This window comes from Geospiza fortis, unplaced genomic scaffold (genome assembly GCF_000277835.1).
Source record: "Geospiza fortis unplaced genomic scaffold, GeoFor_1.0 scaffold23, whole genome shotgun sequence".
NCBI classification, from domain to species: domain Eukaryota; kingdom Metazoa; phylum Chordata; class Aves; order Passeriformes; family Thraupidae; genus Geospiza; species Geospiza fortis.
Genome location: NW_005054303.1, coordinates 9,997,685 through 10,017,382, shown reverse-complemented (window position 1 = coordinate 10,017,382; position 19,698 = coordinate 9,997,685). Strand labels below are relative to the sequence as shown.

At 38.9% G+C, this 19,698-nt stretch overlaps 1 protein-coding gene across 1 annotated transcript in view; it reads right to left on the bottom strand.

Annotated features, from left to right (window-relative positions):
- Positions 1-4,789: 4,789 nt before the first annotated feature.
- The window catches only part of SGPP1 (sphingosine-1-phosphate phosphatase 1), a gene marked incomplete at its 5' end in the record, with an annotated part of 19,250 nt that continues 4,341 nt past the window's right edge, over positions 4,790-19,698 (bottom strand). Inside the window, 2 exons of the mRNA XM_031066194.1 lie at positions 4,790-10,927; positions 13,170-13,259. Coding sequence (XP_030922054.1) covers positions 10,376-10,927; positions 13,170-13,259 — 642 coding nt within the window. The remainder of the gene's footprint in view (positions 10,928-13,169; positions 13,260-19,698) is intronic.

Here is a 19,698-nt window from a genome sequence, read left to right as displayed (position 1 = left end):
TGGAGCGCCCCGCCAGGGAACGGGCACGGGAAACGGGAATGGCTCCGGGGTGACAGAGGGAGCTGCCCCCTCCAGGAGAGCAGGAACACGGAGGATTATTTCCTAGGAGGGACCCAAATGCGAAAAAGGACAAGAAGGTTCATTAGATTTTCCCAGATCCGTTTTATTTTTTTTTCCATTTTAACTTCCAGACAGTATTGTTTCTCCTTTTCTTATTTACCAGTTACAAGGCTAACACATCCAGGCTATGAAAAGCAGGATGGCATAACTAAACATTTGCTTCTTTTAATGTTTTATTTATATTGCCCCAAGTTTTGTAATTCAAAATTCCTTGTTCTACTCTGAATTTACTGTTCAGCGCTGATGACTAGCATTAATCCATAACCTTGGATGGATGTTATTCAGTGTGGAAAATAATTTGTACCTTTATTTTCATAGTAGTTAAAATCACATATAAGGTATTTTCTGATAAATTATGTAATATTACCGATATGATGGACAAATAAATAATTTCAAGACGTTTTTTAAACATAGAAATATTTTCATTAGCTTAGTTTGCACTTCCATTTTTAAAAATGCAAATCTAGGAATCTGAGCTATGTATTGTTCTAGCAAGATAAAAAAGGCTTTAGCTAAACCCTATGACATGGTCAAGTTACATGGCCAATGACCATAGAACAGTATAAAAACACACCTTGTAGTTCAGTCTAATGACACCTTAAAGCAGAGAGTCAATCAAAAGACTTCAAAATACTGACAATTTCATTTGTCTGTCACTAGCTGTGTGCAGTATTTTAATTCTACTCACTCCAGTATAACTGTTATTTTTACTGTTTCTACTTATAAATAATGCACATATTTATGTTCTACCAGTGCAATTATCTGTCTGTGAGCAGAGATTACCCTCTTCTGTTGATAACTCTGCCATATTTTGAGTAGTTTATTAGAACTTGCATTCCTGAGGAGTCACAGATGCACAGCTCACCAAACTGCCATGAAAAGGTGCCCCTTTATTATTTTTGCTCCTTAACAGTTATTTGGTTGACATTTTTACAGTGCACTGAACATAAAAAAATATCTAGATACATCAAAGCACATGAATGACACACTCATGTTTTCCTAGTAAATACCTTTCCCTCATTCTGAAGCCTCGTCCTGCCAGAACTGTCACCCAGAACTAAAGCCTGCTCACACTGGTGAGATTAGTTCTGAAGATTTCCAAACAGGAGGCAGATGATTTCACTGAGAACACAATATGCATTATAAGACTGTATTGCAAATGTCAGTGTTACAATAATATTTTCAGCTGGTAGTTTTTCGTCTGAGTTTCCCGGGGCAGTTGCCACAAATTCATCAAATACCTTCTGTTCATTGTTCACGTGGTAAAAACAGCTGCAGGATCGACTGGGAAGCCACAGTTTATAGCCACGGGTGTGGTGCCCAGCACTCCCAGACAAGTGCAGCTGGATTAACAGAAAATACCATTTTTTATGATAGCACACCAATGCTGCTGAGTCACAGGGTACCATGGGTAAGTTTACCACAGGAATTGCAGGGCAGATGCTCCAGACATCACTTGTAACTTTTGACAGTTACTTTACAGACATAAAAGATATTTTGAGAAAGGAATCTTTAAGATCCCCCTCTTAAAAGATACTGAAGTCTAAACAAATCTGAGTTTCAGCATCATGCACTCTAGTTCTAGAGGTCCAGAACTCAAACAGCAAATTGTCTGGAATAAGAAATTTTTAAATTTTTTTTTTGCTGTGTGTTTGCATCTACCTAATACGCCAAGGTTATTTTTGTGGCAGTGTAGTTTGGCTTGCAACTTTTTTGGTGTAACGATTTGTAATTAGCTCGTGTGTGCATGGAGACAAAGTGTTACATTCCAGGGATCAGTGAACACAACTCCATCAGCAGATTCCTGCAGCTGAAGTAGCAGAAGTTAATGTGGATTGCTGGAGAAAGGGGTTTATTTTTAACATCTTTAAAAGGTACAGCTCATTGGTTTTGCTTGTCAGTTCTCCTCTGTTGGGGATAAGGGGGAGGGAGGAGCTCGCAAACCTCTCTCTGGCATTTTTTTGGCAGTCCTATCTGCAGAACTTGACAAAATGTACAAGAGAGGCAAATTTATTATGACTGATGATAATCAGGTTTTGGGATTCACTGAAGGCACATCAATGCTTAATTGCCACTCAGTGCTGAATAAGCATTTAATAAACCAAAATCAAGGGCTGATTAAATTATATACTCTAATTACATAGTACAATAAAAGGAAGTTTTGATTGCAAAGTCAAGTTTGTTGGGTAAGGACACCATTTTTAGAGGTCAGCTCAGAGTTAGCAGTGCCTGACTTCACATAACCTAAGCTAACTTCCTTCATTCTGCAGTAACAGAGATGTATCTTTCATCTCTTTGCTACAGGAATTTTTTAATATTTTAATAATGCTGCTGTTGGTAACAGTGCTCACAGCTTCTCATACCTGCACAGGGTGCCAAGTTAGGATTTTATATTGGATCCTGTTGAAAGCAAAAACCTGGGCCCTGCACTGAGGGCTCTTCCTCAGCCTCCCTGTTTCCTGTAGCTGTTCCCAAGAAGCTGAGTGGATGTTCTAGGCACATTCAGATAGAAAAACAGATTGCAGACATGTATTTCTGTTTTCCTGGTCATCCTCACTACCTGAACAGGCCTGCTAGAGGTGTACAGACTGAAATTTGATTTTTTCATTGGCAGTTTTGTTAGTGGCAAGAATTCCAGATTGCTCCCTGAAGCTGAAAGATCAGGCTGGGCACCAAAGCAGGAGCCTTCCTCCCACCTGAGGGGTACCAGAGGGCACCTGAAGGACACAGTTCACCAAATGCATGCTCAGTTTTTTCTGTACTTGTACAGAGGCAAAACAGTGGAGCCAAGCTTGAGCCATTGCCTTCTTTTCCCAAGAACCTCAGCCAACCCTCCCACGTGTGAGATTCCTGAATGCAAAAGGCATGCATTATAAAGCAGCTCAGATCTGCTGCTTACTGCCTTTTGGGAGGGGCAATTCCTTGAGAAGGAACATTTGTCAGATTGCACAGGCTGTACAGGTTTTTGCTGGGAGGGTACCATCTTGATTTTTGCTTCAGCATCTGATCTCCTTACCCTAACTGAGTACAGGTTGGGGTGACACCAAGATCCCTTACAGAGGGCTGGTCCCCAAAAGCCCAAGCTCAGCACTAGGCCACTGTATCAGATGTATATTCCAGAACTCTTGATCCTAGAACATGGTGCTTGCGTAACTGCTGAAGTGTCTTGTATATAAATTCTAAAATAGTCATTTATCTACATTGACAAGAAAAAACCTGGCAACCAGAGGTTTAAAGAAGGTGCCCAAACAGGCCACTAAGTGTAAAGAGCCAACCTGGCCCAAAGCATTTATTATTTCTCTCTCAACTGTACATTAGTGAGGTTAGTCAGCCTGAAGTCTAGACACAATACCAACACTGACACCCAGCCAGTGCATCAGGAAAGAACTGAACTGCTGCTGCAAGGCAAGCACAGTGCAGTGCTAATTACCATCGCTGGGAAATCACTCTGAGTGCCAGAGCTGTTGATTCTGTGCTTTTACCACTGTCTTAAAGAGATTAGCAACTTTTCCACCCTCAAACTTTATTAAAAATGATCAGAGAAAGCATTATGTCCTATAAACATCACATCAGATAAAATATTCTCACTCTTAAAGCTGAAAGGGTCAATTTGAGTAAAGGCTTTATTTAATTTAGAGTTTTAGCATCTGCAGCTGATGTACTGCAGTCCACAGCAATAACCACTAAGCAATCAGGAGCCATTACAGCATGAATAATGCTGCAAACACTAAATCACCAAAACCAAATTAATAAAGTACCTGCTGCATACAGTGAAGCATGGGAAACAGCATCCCTGAATTTCCAGTTCAAAAATCTTTGCAAGTTAGTAGAAATCTGGGTCATCGTGTTCTGAAATTTAATCATTCCATAGGTGGCAAACATGATTACAATCCCTTTGCCTAACAGCATGAGGTAAGCAATTGCAAAGGAATTCTTCATTACAGGCATTATTTTGGCAATCTTCCCAAGGCAGCTGCAGATTTGATTAGCCACCAGGACTGAACTCTCTACAGCGGGAATTCCCACCCACATATGGCTACTAGCATACCAGGAGAGATGAGAAAGCAGGCTGGGTTAAATATTCCAAGGTAATTTTTTAAGTGACACGGAAGCAGAATGTATTTTCTGCTTATGTTTGCTAAGCTACTGCATCAAATCAGCCTTACACATATGTTGACGGTTGTCACAAGGGTTTTTGGGGTGAAGGAAGAGACGAGATGGGCTCTATGATCAGAAGGCTTGATTTATTACGTTATGATATAAACATCTATTTAAACTGTACTAAAAAGAAAAAGAAAAGGAGAGTTTCTAGAAGCTGCTAGCTACTTAACAATAGAAAGTAAAGAATTAATAACAAACTAGCTCTCTCGGACTGTGTCTGAGAGATTTCAGTTTTGGATTGGTCACTAACTCTAAACATCTAAAGTGAGCTAATCTAGGCAGACTTGTTACATTCTACAGCAGCAGATAACTTATTGTTTATGTCTGGTTGCTGAACTTCTCAGCTTCAGCAGGGAAATCTTAAGAGAAGATTTTTCATAAAAGAAATGTCTGTGACACACATGTAAGGGGAAAAGAACTTTCAGAAAACAAACTTTGGAGTTTGAATCCATCCACAAACTCAAATCTTGTCCCTGAGCACTGGAAGGAATAAAGACAGTAACACAACTGAATCCAACAGGAGTTTATTACCCACACATTGCAGGTGAAGTTAGACACTTCAGTTACCAGTCAATATAAGCTAAATTGACAACTCAGGAAGTGTACAATGAGTACAAAATCATTAATAAGAGTAAAACAAAGTGCTGATGTATTAATTTTTAAAACATCAGTTGTACACTATTATACAGCAAACATTATATGATCCTCAGCTTAGGGCTCGCATCTCAATTGTTTGGGTTTTATTTTAAATCAAGTTCCAAGAGGTTGAAAGACTGGGCTACAACTGCATTATTTCCCAAAAGGCTACTAACATACAGCCTTACCTTTCAGACAATGCTGGTTTGTATTTTATCAACTTCCTTTTATCAGGGAATGCAGTAAACAGAAAAAAAAAGAATCTATACATTAAAAAAATTAAGATCCAATACACAATATTTTTAATATATATATCTATATGGTACTACAGATTTCATATAAATCAAGTGTAGGCCAAATTTTGGCATAATTTTTAAGTGCATTAAGTTTAATACAAAATCCCCCTCAGACTCTACTCTTACTGTTCCCATTACTTGCTCCTGAACTGATCTTTTTCAGTTTTGATACTTCAGTCATCTAGAATTGTCTTAAGAGCTAATTTCCATTTCAGTAATATCACTCTTATCTTTCATTACACTTTCTAACAAAAATAAACTTGTGGGCAAACTTAGTGACTAATTTAGTCAAAGTTCAGTGACTCATAAAATTCTCCAACCTGATGGGAATTATTTACATTTACTAGTCAGTATCTTTAAGGTACTGTTATCCCAGGTACCCTCTCTTCTCCTCTGATCCTACAGGAACAGTTACTGATCATACACTGCAAGCACCCCCTGCTTTTCTTTCTTTCCTTACAAGGCCTCTCACCAACATGCAAATAATTTCTGGTACAGAATGGAGTGCAAAGAAATTTTTCTAATGCATGGCTAAATTTGCTTCAAAACCAGCATGTGATACTTGCTTTTTAGAGAACACCTAAAGTGCTTTGTCCTCTCTGCCACACACTATCACATTTTGTTTCCAAATTCAGCTTTCATTGCCTTTGTTCAGTATTGCAAGAACAAGGATGTTAGTGACCCAGTTAATCTATCAATTTGACAAATATATCATTTGCAGTAAATTTTATAACAGGCTCATATATTTTTTTCTGAAACAAAAGGCCACTTTATCTTTCCTGCAGAATGAGGTCTGGCAAGAAGTCATTCAACTTCCTCCCACAAAAAAGTTAAGTTTCCTCAAAGCTGTTTGTAGAACACAGAAATAAATTGTATAACCAACAAACATTCTACTTTAGACCAAAGAACCACTCAAGAACCAATTACAGTAAGTTGAGTCACAATACCTCAAGAAATCAATTCTCCTCTCATTTTATCTACTGACTTTATTCTGGGGTCTCTTCATTCACAGAATTATGGTACAGAGGGGGAAATGTTAGAAATGTGCAGCCAGTTCCACCTACAGAGAATGGACTTCCAAGATGACCCCTTTAGCAATCTCACAAAAACAGGGCTAAGTGTGATTTTAACAAGGAAAATCACCCAAAAGCAAGGCTATCACATTTAGAGCTGAGTCACTTCACACTCACTGAGCCTGCTCACAGGTCAGCACAGCCTTGCCCTTCAGGCTTCATTCTCAGTGTCCTGTGGAAGGAACCAAGTGCAGAACTCCCAGTAAAATTAGCAGGAGTTTGACAGCAATGCCCCTTCATACCATTGAATTATTAAATATCTTCTGTAATGTCTGTGAAAACTGGATTTTTTTTATTGAGAAAGCAAATACTGAAACCGAAACAACTTTTAGCACAACAGATGTATTTACTTACAGCATGCAAAGATTTGTTTTTATATATTTTTGCAGCTAACAACCCTTAATTATTTACAAGTTCAAAATTACAATCTTCACATAAGTAGCAATTGCTGACAGAAGTTCTGGACACTCTCTCAGAAATAAGCAAAAAATGGAGTAAAAAATACTGAGAGCAGTAATTAAAAAAACAAAAAACAACCCCCCCCCCCCAAAAAAAACAGAAAACATATTAGCTTCTAATATCCAGACAATTTAACACTGTTCTGGTAAGAAAAATAATTAACAACACAAAAGCCACATATCACATTTGGAGATGCCATTTTAAAAGAAATGCATCTTTCTGTTTGGTTTTTCTTTCCAGCAGAAATGCTGTACATAACCTTAAAAAAGTCCAAATAAATAAAGAAAACCCAACTCCCTTTGGTTTGCCAATTTACCTGCAAGTCACTCCTCTACCTCCTGCTCAGACCCAACAGCTTCAGAGGTGATCACACAGGAGAAAGCAAAAGCAATGCTTTTTTATCAACATGAAACATTTTTCCAAAATAACAGATTCTAAAACTCACCCAAGATGCACATGTCAGTTCTGAGTGAGGGCCAGGCCAGAAAAAATCCTGCTCCTATGTTTAAGGCAGTCTCAGACTAATTTGCATCTCTTCGGCCTCTTGGAAAACAGAATTTTGAGTCAAACTGCTCTCTACCTGCCTGTTGGTTTAAAGGTTTATTTCACACAATAATTAAAAAAGGCAAATTTAGCCTGCAGCTTTTTGTAGCAAGTGTGCATTTATACCTGGTTCTATGAAGTATATTTCTCTCTGGGACTGAGGGAGTTCACCAGCAGGATGTTTTTGCACCACGTCATAAAGGTTTTCAAGCATTTTTCCTGCTGGAAAGACATTTGACTACCTCTTAAAGCTATGTTAACTTTATTTATAAAGAATTTGGTACCAGCTGGTGCTCACACTAGAAATACTTTTTATGTTTAAGAATAGATTAGGGCAAAGAAAGTGCTCCAGTTTTACCTGCTGTTTGTTATGCCCAATTCCAAGGAACCTTAGCTTATCAGTAAACAAAATTATACTACAATACAAATACTTTACTTGGATTTTTGAGCATTTGCATGTCTGTAATTCTTTATCCTCTAAAGGTACTCACATGACATTTTGTGCTAACTGCCTTCTCAAGCCTAACCCCTTATAAAACATGAAAACAGAACAGTAGAACTTTTTCTCATGTAAACATCAGTGAAGTAGTTGCTGAAGGTGCTGTATAGACATTCTGATGGACATTTCCTGGGCAGTGGAAAATGGAACATGACATTTTGAACTTAATGTCCTGTATAAAAATATAAAAAATAAATTTATGACAGTAGAATAAGCTACAGTACAATTTTCCTTAGCCTGTTGAAAGCTCTGTGTGATCTTTTCACCCCTTCCAGATCCAGATTCCACAGTACATCTCATGTTCCATCAATACTACAAGAGAGCAAGCTAGAAAATACAACTTTAATTATGCTCTTTATGATGTAAACTTGGTTTCTACAAGTCCAATATGTACCTTAAAAAAATAGTTTTACTGACTTACCTTTTCTGTGCTAGAATTTAAACATTTTTCCTATAAATTGTAAAGCTAGGATATTTAAGGAGAATATGCTCTAAATTTCAGAGAAAGTTATCCTATTATTTTTAACAGTCCTCAGACTAATTAAATATAATTGAAACTACACCACTTGCTTAGGGCTTTAAGCATAAGGCATTTTGTGTACATTCCCCCAGCTATGTATTTAATGGCTATCTTGGTGTGTGAAGCCAGATCAGTGGAAATCCCACTCTCAAAACCCCAGAAACCAATTTTACCTTTTACTGCACATTCTGCATTGAACTGCAAAAGAAGAATGGACACAAAAATCAAATCCAGAAATACACACTGAAACAAGCTAACCATTTTCTACTGGGTAAGGTCTTTTCAGCTGAGGATGTTGTTGAACACTCTCCGTTTTGGATACCTCAGTTTGAATACATTCATAGCAGTGCATTCAGGATGCACAGCAGAAATGCACCAGAAAAGTGGAGTTTTTCATATCATCCAGTGCCAGCGTACCATAAACCTCGTCTGCTTCAAAGAAAGTGAAGTTAATTTTGTCAATCTCCATATTAACAGCTTGGAGAGATCTCCAACACAAAAAACCTTCTAAAACCAAATACTGCTTACAAGAAATGTAGGCTTTGTATTCTATCTAATCACCATATTTGCCAACCAAATGATGCTTTTCCTGCAAAACAAGTACAATACAAAATTAACTAATTTGTGTCTGCTCAGACACTAAGACAGCGCTTCCTGCAGTGTTCCTGACATGGAAAGAACAGATCAGGCAACACATGAACAAGACAAAATGAAACAGAAAAAAGGCACATGAAATTACACTTGAAGGGAAAAGGATCATGAAAAGCTCAAAAGCACATAATAAAATCCTGCCAAATTTAGACATCACAAACCGTTCATGCGTTGACCATACTGCCTTGACTCCTCACAATCTGTCAATCAGAATGATTACAAGTTTACTTTAATTGTTACATTGTCTTATAACTATCTAAATCGGGTAAAAGTGATCATCACATTTAAATATAGTATGTTAATGCATAAAAATACAAATTTTTCTAGAATAATATTTTCTAACCAAATACCTAAAAGCAGTGGTCCTTCTAGATTAGTTTGGAATAATAAGTGAAGCCCATTTCTTTGCAGAATGGGGTGCTTTTATTGTTTATATGTTTAAATAATTAATTTTGAATATCCATCCACTGTATAAACAATCTCCAGAAAAATATATCCTCTTGCAGTAACTTACAATACACATTAAAAATACTTACAAAAGGGACTATTGTTCATTTACAATATCTTGAGCTCAAGGACACAATTCCTGGGTCATTTCATTTATGCAATTCTGATCAGTAAAAACTGGACATTCTGGTTAACTTGGACCATGTCAGCAACATGGACAATTAACATTTTTTAATATCTGCCTAATTACGTAGGATTTTCCATAAAATTAGGCGTTTTTGCATCACAGTATATATGGCATTTCTTAATTTAGCAACAGAAAGGCACAGTTATTAAACCATAAAATACAGTACCTGAATTATATATACTCTAGTGATATCTACCAATGCTAATACAGACATTTTTCTCTGCAAAGGGGGCTAAAGAAAAAGGCTTTTGCTTGTTTATTTAGAAAAATTCACCCTCATTACGAGTTTGGTCCGTTAAAAATCCCTATTAATTGAAATACCTTGAAGCAGGACTTCAGGAAAGAACAGAAGAAAGCAAATGTAACAGTTTATGGTCCAACAACTTGAATTAATTACCATGAAATGGCAAACAGATCATGAATGGAGCCTTCTGATCAGCTGTCAGACACACCTGCTGAAGTGTCAGTGTACACAGGTACAGCCTGGCAGCCATCCCAGATACATTCACTGCATCACACACACACACACAGACTTGGTTACAGCAATAAGTCCAAAAAACAGCATTTACAGAGGTCAGCACTTCTCCTGGACTGATGCTTGACTGCTGGCCCTAAACCATCCCCAGAGATGTGCAAAGCCCTTTAAATGCTTTGCTTGCTTTGTATTGCTGTTAATAGGAAGGCCCTGCTAAATCCAAGCTGGCTGGCCTTCCCTTAGCAAACTAGTGACCTCTTCAAAAAGCAATTAGCTCAGTTCTCCCTACCCAAAGTGATCAGACTGCATCAGGAAAGACCAATGAAATGGAAGAGGCAAGGGACAATAAACATGAGGGAGAAGCCCACCATTCCATAGGTAATGTAGCGATAGGGCAGCTCCACCTCCATGCGCTGCCGGGCTTTCCGCACGTCGCCCTGCGGGATGCGGAATATTTTACACGCCAGAGGAATCGTGGCTTTCTTCATGGCCACTTTTGTTAGCAACAGAACGATGACCCCGATCAACAAGCGCAGTATGGCCTTTCCAAACACAGTCACGGTGAGGGAGGACAGGGACAAGGGCAGGGTGTGGGGAGGAGGGTCCAGCTGCAGACCCAGGATGTAGTTGACGTGAGAGCCACAGGCCACGCCGGCACCGCAGCCCAGGATCTGAGCTGTGTCTCCTCGTGACGTGCTCCACGTGTCCAGGGTGAAAGAGAAGATGCCCAGCGCCAAGTGGAGACTGATGATAATTAAGGGTGCATATTTGTAAGTTAAGTTGAAGTTGTCAATCAGGTCCACAACTGGATGGAAGATAACCAGGATAAGAATAGCGTACAGAAATCCAGCAATAACGTCCTGTTGAAGAGAAAGATAAGCTTTCAGTTAAATAACTATTTTTAAAAAAGCCCTCAAGTTACATTAACAAGAATTCAAGCCTAGCTGCTGTGGTGTTAAAAGCAACTTGTGGATTCCCATCTTTTACCTTTTAAAGGATGAAATCTTTCTTATGTTAAACATAAGGGAAGGAATTGCATTTGTTCACTTATTAACAAATCACCTGCATCCTGATCAGATTAAAGGATCCTTCACTGAAGTTGCAGTCTGGACTTTCTAGTAAGGCCTGTTGCAACAGGGCAAGGGGTGATGGTTTTAAACTAAAAAAGGGGAGATTCAGACGGGATATAAGGAAGATTTTTTTTTTTCCAATGAGCATGATGAGGCACTGGTACAGGTTGTTCAGAGAGGTGGTGGATGCCCTGTCTCTGCAAACATACAAGGTCAGGTTGGACAAGGCTCTGAGCAGCCTGTTCTGGTTGAAGATGTCCCCGCTTGATGCAGGCGGCTAGGACTAGATAATCTTTAAAGGTCTCTTGAAGCCATAACTATTCTGTGATTCTTCTATGATTTTTCTGCTGGCAACACTGATCCCTGCCCAGGGCCAGGGCATTCCAACCTACAGTCAGCACAAATCCAGCTCAGCTAAATATGTTCTGCCAACTTAAGTTTGCTGAAACAGCTCAACAGTGGCTCTGAGGGCCTGGGTCCCAACCAACACCCAACACTGGCGGCAGCAGCAGCTGGTGCAGCAGTCATGGACCACTGCAGTCAGGCACTAGAGCAGCTTCAACTTTCACTCCAGCTTCAGAATTAACAATGCTGGAAGGATAGGAACTGTTTCCAAATATTAAAGGAGAGGAAGAGATAACTTCTGTGGCTTCCTAACTGATTTTCAGTTTTTAAAGGTCTTTTCTTAATGAATAGGTTACCCAATGATTTTTTATTTCAGCATTAAATTTCAGTTAACTGATCACTCAGTTGCATGGAACTCTCAGCTACTTTTGTCACCTTTGATTGTTAAAGAAGAATTTGTGCAATCCAAGCACTACAAAGTAGCCTGCCTTCATTTTCATGCTTATCAGCTCTTCCACATGAGCCAGGAGGTGGGACTTCAATCAGCAGAGTTTGTATTGCTCCAGCTTCAATGAATCATTTTTATTTGCTTCCACTAATTGAAAGCTTGATAAAAGCTCTACTAAAATTGACTGATATAAACATCAGACTTGCTCATTTCAGAAGCAACAAAAAAAACCCTTTCTGCTCTATTTGCTACCTACTCCCCCCAAACTCAGGCACTGTGGTTGATGTACATTGCAGGCACCACATGGTGAACTGTATTCCCTCAAACTCTGCAGAGGATTCAGACGTGAAACTGCAAAATGGCTCTGTCTGCTCAGTCTCTATTTTGGCATGACTTTGTTCTATGACATTTTGTGTCAACTGAACTATCAGTCCATCACATCATCCTTGACAGAGTGGTTTTAGATTGGAAACTCCTAACTACTGATGCAAAAATGTAATTTAGTTTTTCTGAGCTGCATTATTTTCCCATGCTCCTTTTCCACTGTGCTCATCTACCAGCTTTTCTACTCCCTAGCAGACTTACCCTTTTCTGTCTGTTAGCTTTTCTTCTAGCATGTGATCCTAACAAACACCTTTAGCAACCCTTATAAGCAGTCTTGCATTGTGATTACCACTTGTAGTGTTCTTGTTTTGTCATTTCTACGTTGCCTATACTTGTGTTTCAGTTTGGGGAGTTTTAATCCTGTTTAATAAATGAGTTTGCTTTTCAAAGATGACAACTTTGTTACCTGTATTTAAAAACTCTGGTAAATGAAACTAGCATGCAGAGTGGCACTCCAAAATGCACATGCTTTGAGCAGCTGACGTGGAATGAACTTTAACAGCCACTTTCTCATTCTGCAAAATGATTTCTACTCTGTAGAGGAAAATTTACTCTACACTTTAGAGCAGTCATCAGTTTCTGCACTAAAAAATGACATTAAACACCTGTTAAGTTTCAACCATGGACTGAGTTTATAAAAGACAAGTATAAGTTTAGCGTGAGAGACACTTTTAGCTGTTTTGTCAATTTCTGTGCTGAAGAAATGTAATTCCTCTGTTTCTGTATTGTAGGACATTACAAAAAATACATCTGTATATAATTATTGCACTGTAAAACCTTCAATGTCATAGAAGTTTATTAAATCAGAACAGGATTAAACCAGAAATTCAGCAGTAGATTAGATTACTTTCTTACCAAAATTGAATGCATTCCCATATAAATTCGACTACAGCAAACCAAAGAACACCAGCAGAATGCCAGGATCAGTCCAAACATAAGGGGATACTGGTAGGGAAGAAAAATGCAGAAACCATATTAGAATTTGAAAACAAAAAATTATAAAGAAAAAAACACTCTATGAATATTCTATAATCAATTCCAGTTAAAGTCGTTGATGTTTACCCTTTTCCTTGCCCTAGCCTCCACAGGCCTAGCAGAGCAGCTTTTCATAAATTCTTAAGTCAAAGTTTCAATCTTCCCCATTTTCTTTGCATTCAGGATATATGAATTTCAGTGCTTTGATCACTTTTTCAAAGCAGTAAGAAATGTCTCAATCTCTGTAGCAGTTGTCTTGCCATGCTCTGATATCCCAAACTGACCGCATGGGCAGAGACAAGTGTGTTAAACTGCAACAGTTTTACACTGGGTGAATCAGCTCCATCACATATTTGTATTGTTAGCAATTACCCTGGCAGAATCGAGGCTTCACTTTTTTTCCTGAAAAAAAGGAACTTGTAACAAAATTACAAAGAAATTCAATTCCTTCCTCAATTCTTTGTTTTAGGGCTTCTGCAGTTGTTGACTCAATATCTGGGCATCAGCATGAAACTCCTAAAACAGTAATCTTTTTTGTTCTTTCCAAACCCACATAAATTTCCTCCTACAAGCCACATTTGTTAAACAAAAATCATAATAATTACTTCCAATTATTTTTGCCTTCTTACTTTTTTTTAATTAATAAGGACTCTTTACCAGGAAGAAATAAAATACTTTGCTTTAATAAGCACATATCATGTATAGAAACATAGTTTCTTAACTTTCTCATGTTTTGGATAAAACTATGCTAATTTACATATTACAGCACAGTAAGAAATACTTTCCCCACTATTGCAAAATGTCGTACAAGACAGGATACAGCTTCCTTTTTTGCCACTATTCTATAAAAGACTCAGTCACAAGATAAAATGGCAAGTTTCCAAAATTGCTTCTCTTCCTACAATAAACATGTTCAATATAAACAGGCAGCTGAGATATGCTCAAACCTAGGAACAAAATCTACAGGCAGTTTTCTTGCCCTTTCCCTTGTTCCTTTCATAGGCAACCTGAAGGGTAGAACATCCAGCAAATTCAATAAAATATCTTTAAAATTACTGGAGCACATTCTGTGTCCTCTGTGAAGGCCACTGAAGTTCCAAAATCAATCTTTCTGTAAAAGGTTTGAGATAGGATTATCACTCTTCTGTATTTTTCCAACCATCACTGAATTCCCAACTCCAGGACCATGTTGGCATAACAAAACTAAAATAAATAACATTCTTGAACTAAGAGAAAATCAGGAAGCTTATGTTTCACATAAGAAGCAGATTTCACATTAAAATAAATACTAAACACAAACATAACAAATACTAAACAGCTCTTAGTTGTGTTCCATCTAGACTAAACTATTTCCTGTAGCAACATTTGTCTTTGCTTCTATCACATTCATCTACAAACTGGATCTAAACAGAACTGTATATTTGTGACTCACTTCTGACTGCAATGATGAAGGAGCAAACTCAGTTTCCTGCCTTTCAGAACTCCACTAATCCTTGGCAATGCCTCAGTAACTCTCACACTCACACAGGACGGCAGAGTTATCAGATACCAACATTGCTACAGCAGCCACAAAAGCAGCTCTTTTGGAACCTTACAAGTGCAGCCACATCCTTCTGCCTCTTTGTGCTTCTCCCTTTGCCACTGGTCTCAGGGTAGGAGGAAGGCTGCCTGCACAGCCACACACCCTCCCTGCACTCTCACAGGACTCCCCCAGCAGAAGTGCTGCATGTGCAGGGACAGCTGTACCCTGGGGCCTCTGAAGCAAGAGCAGCTTCGAGGTTCAAACTGTTTTGCCATCACTTGATACCCTATGTCCATCCTTGTCTCCTGACACATATCTTTTGTGCTTTCAGAGCCCAATTAGGGGTAAGGCTTTTCCTTAATAAAGACTTGTCCTGTTTCTGCAGTATCTGACAGAAAGAGAGGCTGGAGCTTTAGCAGGAAGATGAATGAAGTGCCAGGCTCAGCAGGGCTCAGCAGCTGCTCATGACACTGTGGGTAAGAGGCTGGGATTGGGGCAGGGAAGAGGTTAGAGCAGCTAAACAGCAAAATCCTGAGAACAAGGAGTATGAAGGAAATAGTTAGGTGAGAAGTCTGGTTTTAAGAGTCCTGAGCAGGTGACTGTAAAGAGGAGGCAGACTACAATAATTCTGAAAATGACAGAAGAGATGCTTGCTGTCAGGGAACTCACAGGGGAGGGGTGTTTGAGTAAGAAAGAAACAGCAACTCCAGCTCTGAAGAATGTTTTGGAAAGATTATTTGGCTCTGTCATATCTCACTCTAATTCTGAATAAATACCCCTTAAAGCATCTGAGAACATGGGCTAGTTTAGTTTCTCTGTAGCAAAACATAGTAGAATAGCTTCAACACCCTCAACTAGAACAGGTTGCTCAGAGCCCCACCCAACCAGGCCCTGAATGCTTCCAGGAATGGGGCATCCACCTCCTCTCTGGGCAACCTGTGCCAGTGTTTCACCAGAAGTACAAAACTTCCTCCCTGCATCTGATCTAAATTTACCCTCATTCAGTTTAGAACCATCACCCCCTCTCTTATCAAAAGAGGCCCACAGGAGCTGGCTCCCATTTTTCTTACAGGCATCTTTTAAGTACTGATCACAAACGCAGCACAACACCCTGGGTCCTCCTCAGCCTGTTTTAACTCCTACCTTTTAAAGCAGCCACTGGGTTTGAGAATTCCCAGAACACCAAACTGGTAGCACCTGCTTCAAAATCTGCCCTGAGGTGGTGAGACAAGCATGTGTTTGGTCCTCACACACAGGGCTAAGTGCACAAGGTGACTAAAGGAGAATATCAGCACTCCCACACACCTCTGAGCTCAGCAGCTTGCCGAGTCACACCATCAACAGGGACATCACCTGGATCCTTGTAAAAAAAGCTGATGCCATAAACTCACTTCCAAATTGTTGCCTGCAAGGCTGAGGTACCAGCAAGCCTTATAATAATACTGTTTTATGAGAATGGATTTCAAAAATCTCCTCTCCAAATCATAAATGAATATTCAAAGAAAAAAACCAGCTTTTACTAGGTTTTCTACTTAAAAACAGGCATATTTTATGAAAGACTGATGTGAAAATTTAAATATAAACTTATATCAAGTGTTCAAAAAAGAAAGTCAGAAGCACTTTTTATGGTGTTGACTTGGGTCTCTACTTTAATGAGAGATATTAAGCAAGACAGCTGAATTCCAGCAGTTTTAGTCCCATGGTTCCTGGCATGCCAGATCAGACCTACAGAAGCACAAATGACAGAAGATCACAAGTTTAATTCTACCCTCTTCCCTGATTCACTGCTGGTTTTGCTCATTTGGGCATCAGAAGGCAGACTGGCATCACATGTCCTTCCAGATGAGGATGTGGAAGCTTGTCAGAGATCACAGCTGGGAGAGGTAGACATAGAAACCAGGTTTCATTCTCTCAGCTTGCTCTTTTTGATAAAAGAATTGATGTATCATCAATCTTGATCAATCCTGGTATCACTTTCAGTCAGATACTCAGGAGCAGCCCATTTTGGACACAAACATCTCAAACCCTGTCTCCATGCCCTCATTTTGAGACCATCTCACGTATATCCTCAAATACTCCTTATGCCTCCCCACAGCCAACATACCACCTCAGCAATTCTGAGTGTGTTTTTTTTCTTTTTAACTACATACTGCTTTCTTTTTTATACATTTAAAAACCCCAAACCAATAAGCACACTATTTAAAAAAAAATTAAGAAGTTAATTGATTTCTTTACTTCTTTACTTACCTATTAAGGTAAAGCTAGGGATAAAACTGACTGAATAAACTACTCATTGTGTTTCAGACCCCAATTTTGCTCCCATATCCAGAATCTTGTTTTGATCGAAGAAATTGAATTAAATTCATATTTGTAAAACAGCAGTGAAAATACTCTCAGTAAGTCTTTGAGAACTTTATGTCCTATGTTTTTAAAAGAAAACTCCCATCCTATAGAAAATTCCACTACATCCTCCAAAACAGGCTTGCAAACTTCTGACTGGACCACACACAAAACCCTCCCCTATCCTCCTCCTGCTCCTTGATCTTTTTGCCAAGAGTCTTAATAACATAACCATTGTTTAAAAATGCCTATAAGGAAACAATCTGTCCTAAAAGCTTTGACCTAGGTCAAAAATTCCTTCTTTCATAAGGGAACACTATTAAAAAACACTAAATGCTCACTTCTTTACCTTTTTAAAGCCCAGGAGAAGTTTCCAGCACCCACAAAAGTAACTTCCTAATATTTTTTGTGTTCTACACAAAAATATTCAATGATCTTTTTTTAATCATATCATAACTCAGAAGTTCAACTTGAGTTTGAGACAATTATTTTGGGCTAAAGTTCACAGAAAGAATCCAAGCAGCACTTGCAGCACCAAGCTTTTAATAAGGTATCTGGGCCATGTACTGGTAATAGTCATATGAAAAACTATAATCAATGTTTATGGGAATGACTCCAGCACCCTGGCTGGACAGATGAGCTCCAAAAGCACAGCCTAAAAATGATTTTGTGAAGGGAGCAGAAGAAAAGGGAGAAGAGGATTGTTAGAAAAGAGAGACCACCATCAGTCATTTTAGGAAAAACAAACAAACTCTTTCAAATGGGCCAGGTGGTAAATACTACTGATTAAGCTACATTTATCAATGATTTTCCCCTTTCTTGCACTGACCAAAATTAATACCAAGAGATAAAAACCTCAATGTTACATGTCACTACAAGAACCTCTTTTTAAAATTCCAAGATAAACTTTTCAATGCCAGTCCTGAAGTAAGTTAAAACATTTAATTTTCTGCTACACCTAATCTGAAAAGAAATTGAGGAGTAACAATAGGAATTAGCTTGTTATTTCTTTTCATTGCAGTCATTAAAAAAATAATCCCTCTCTAAACACAGCTAGCAAGAATTACTTATGGCTTGCTCTGTTTATGCCCCAGTACCTAAAACTACATTTTTTCTGCAAAATAATGTTTTCTCAGTTTAATCAGCACACCCTATTTAAAGAACAAGGAGTGCTTTTACATGTGTACAACGCACCAAGAAAAAGAAACTGCTTGAGAAGTATTTCCTTTGAATACCTTTTCATCAAAATGTCTGTATCCAACCTTAGAGCATTTGTTTTCACATGCTTTCCCCCAAGACCCTTGACATTAATTAAAGATTTGCTTGGGCAAAACTGAAAAATACATTTAATGACAATCAACAAGAGTCTAATGAGACAGGCTGCTGTGTTCCTCTGGCAGAGATTCCCTAGTGACATTTGTCAGAACTGGCTGTGCTCTTTTTAAACTTTTAACACCTGCAAAAACCAACTTTTTTCAGTTTCCTTTACAAACAAACTACAGGCATTAATATGGCCCATGGAAGACCTTACATCTCACACACACAAGACAAGGCCAGTGCTGACCCTCCAAATTCCCATCTCTCTCTCTCTCTCAAATCATTGTGTGGGTAATTCTGTGTTTTCAGATCATCCCTTCAGCTGTGCTTCCCATGTCAGAAGAGTTTTTGTTTGACTGTTTAGGAAACATGTTCAAGAAGACCAATTAAGACAAGCATGCACACATCTCTTTGCCAGCATTTCTTCTCAACATTTTAGTATTTTAGCCAAAGGTCCATTTGGGCTTCTCTCAGGGGTGATGTGTCTCTCTCTGAAGGGACTGCACTTGCTCTGCACACAGACTTTGTATGTAAGAGATGGCTTTCTATGTGTAGCTTCCAGTTTATCACTACATCAATCTTACTGAAAATGCAAGCCTTTCACCAAGGACAGACATTTAAAACAAGGGTGTGCCCCTTTCTGCAAAATTCTCACTGTAGCACTATTGTGATTAGGCTGTTTATTCATCCCCAATAACCAATTATTCCCTATTTCCAGCGGGGATCAGAGAGTTTAGCCTTTTGAAATGAAAGAACAGGCAGACAATTCTAGAGGTAATCTTCAATAGGGGTCAGTCAGAACCACAGAGTGATGCAGACCTCCCTGAAATCCCAACACAGATCCTGTCAAACCCATCTCATTTAATTACATCCAGCAGCCTTGGCTGATAAAGTCACAGAGCAGATGAAAAGAATTCTGGAAGGGAGTTTCACGTGGTACCACATAAGAGTCTTACACAACTGGTACTACAGAGAGTCAAAAGAGCACTGAGTAAATGAAAACTGGAAATGAAAAGTGCATCAGAGAAGCCATTGGAGAACAGATGCAGCAGGTTCAGCATTGGTGTTTATCCAGGTCACCATTAGCAGCAGCAGGGTGGAAAGGCAGTCACTGATGACAGGCTTTGCATATCAAACACTGCCAGACAGGTACCCAGGGAGGACAAGGCTGTCATATTCAGCACCACGAGCTGCTTCAGAAGGTAAATCAGCGTTGTTAAAACAGTTAAA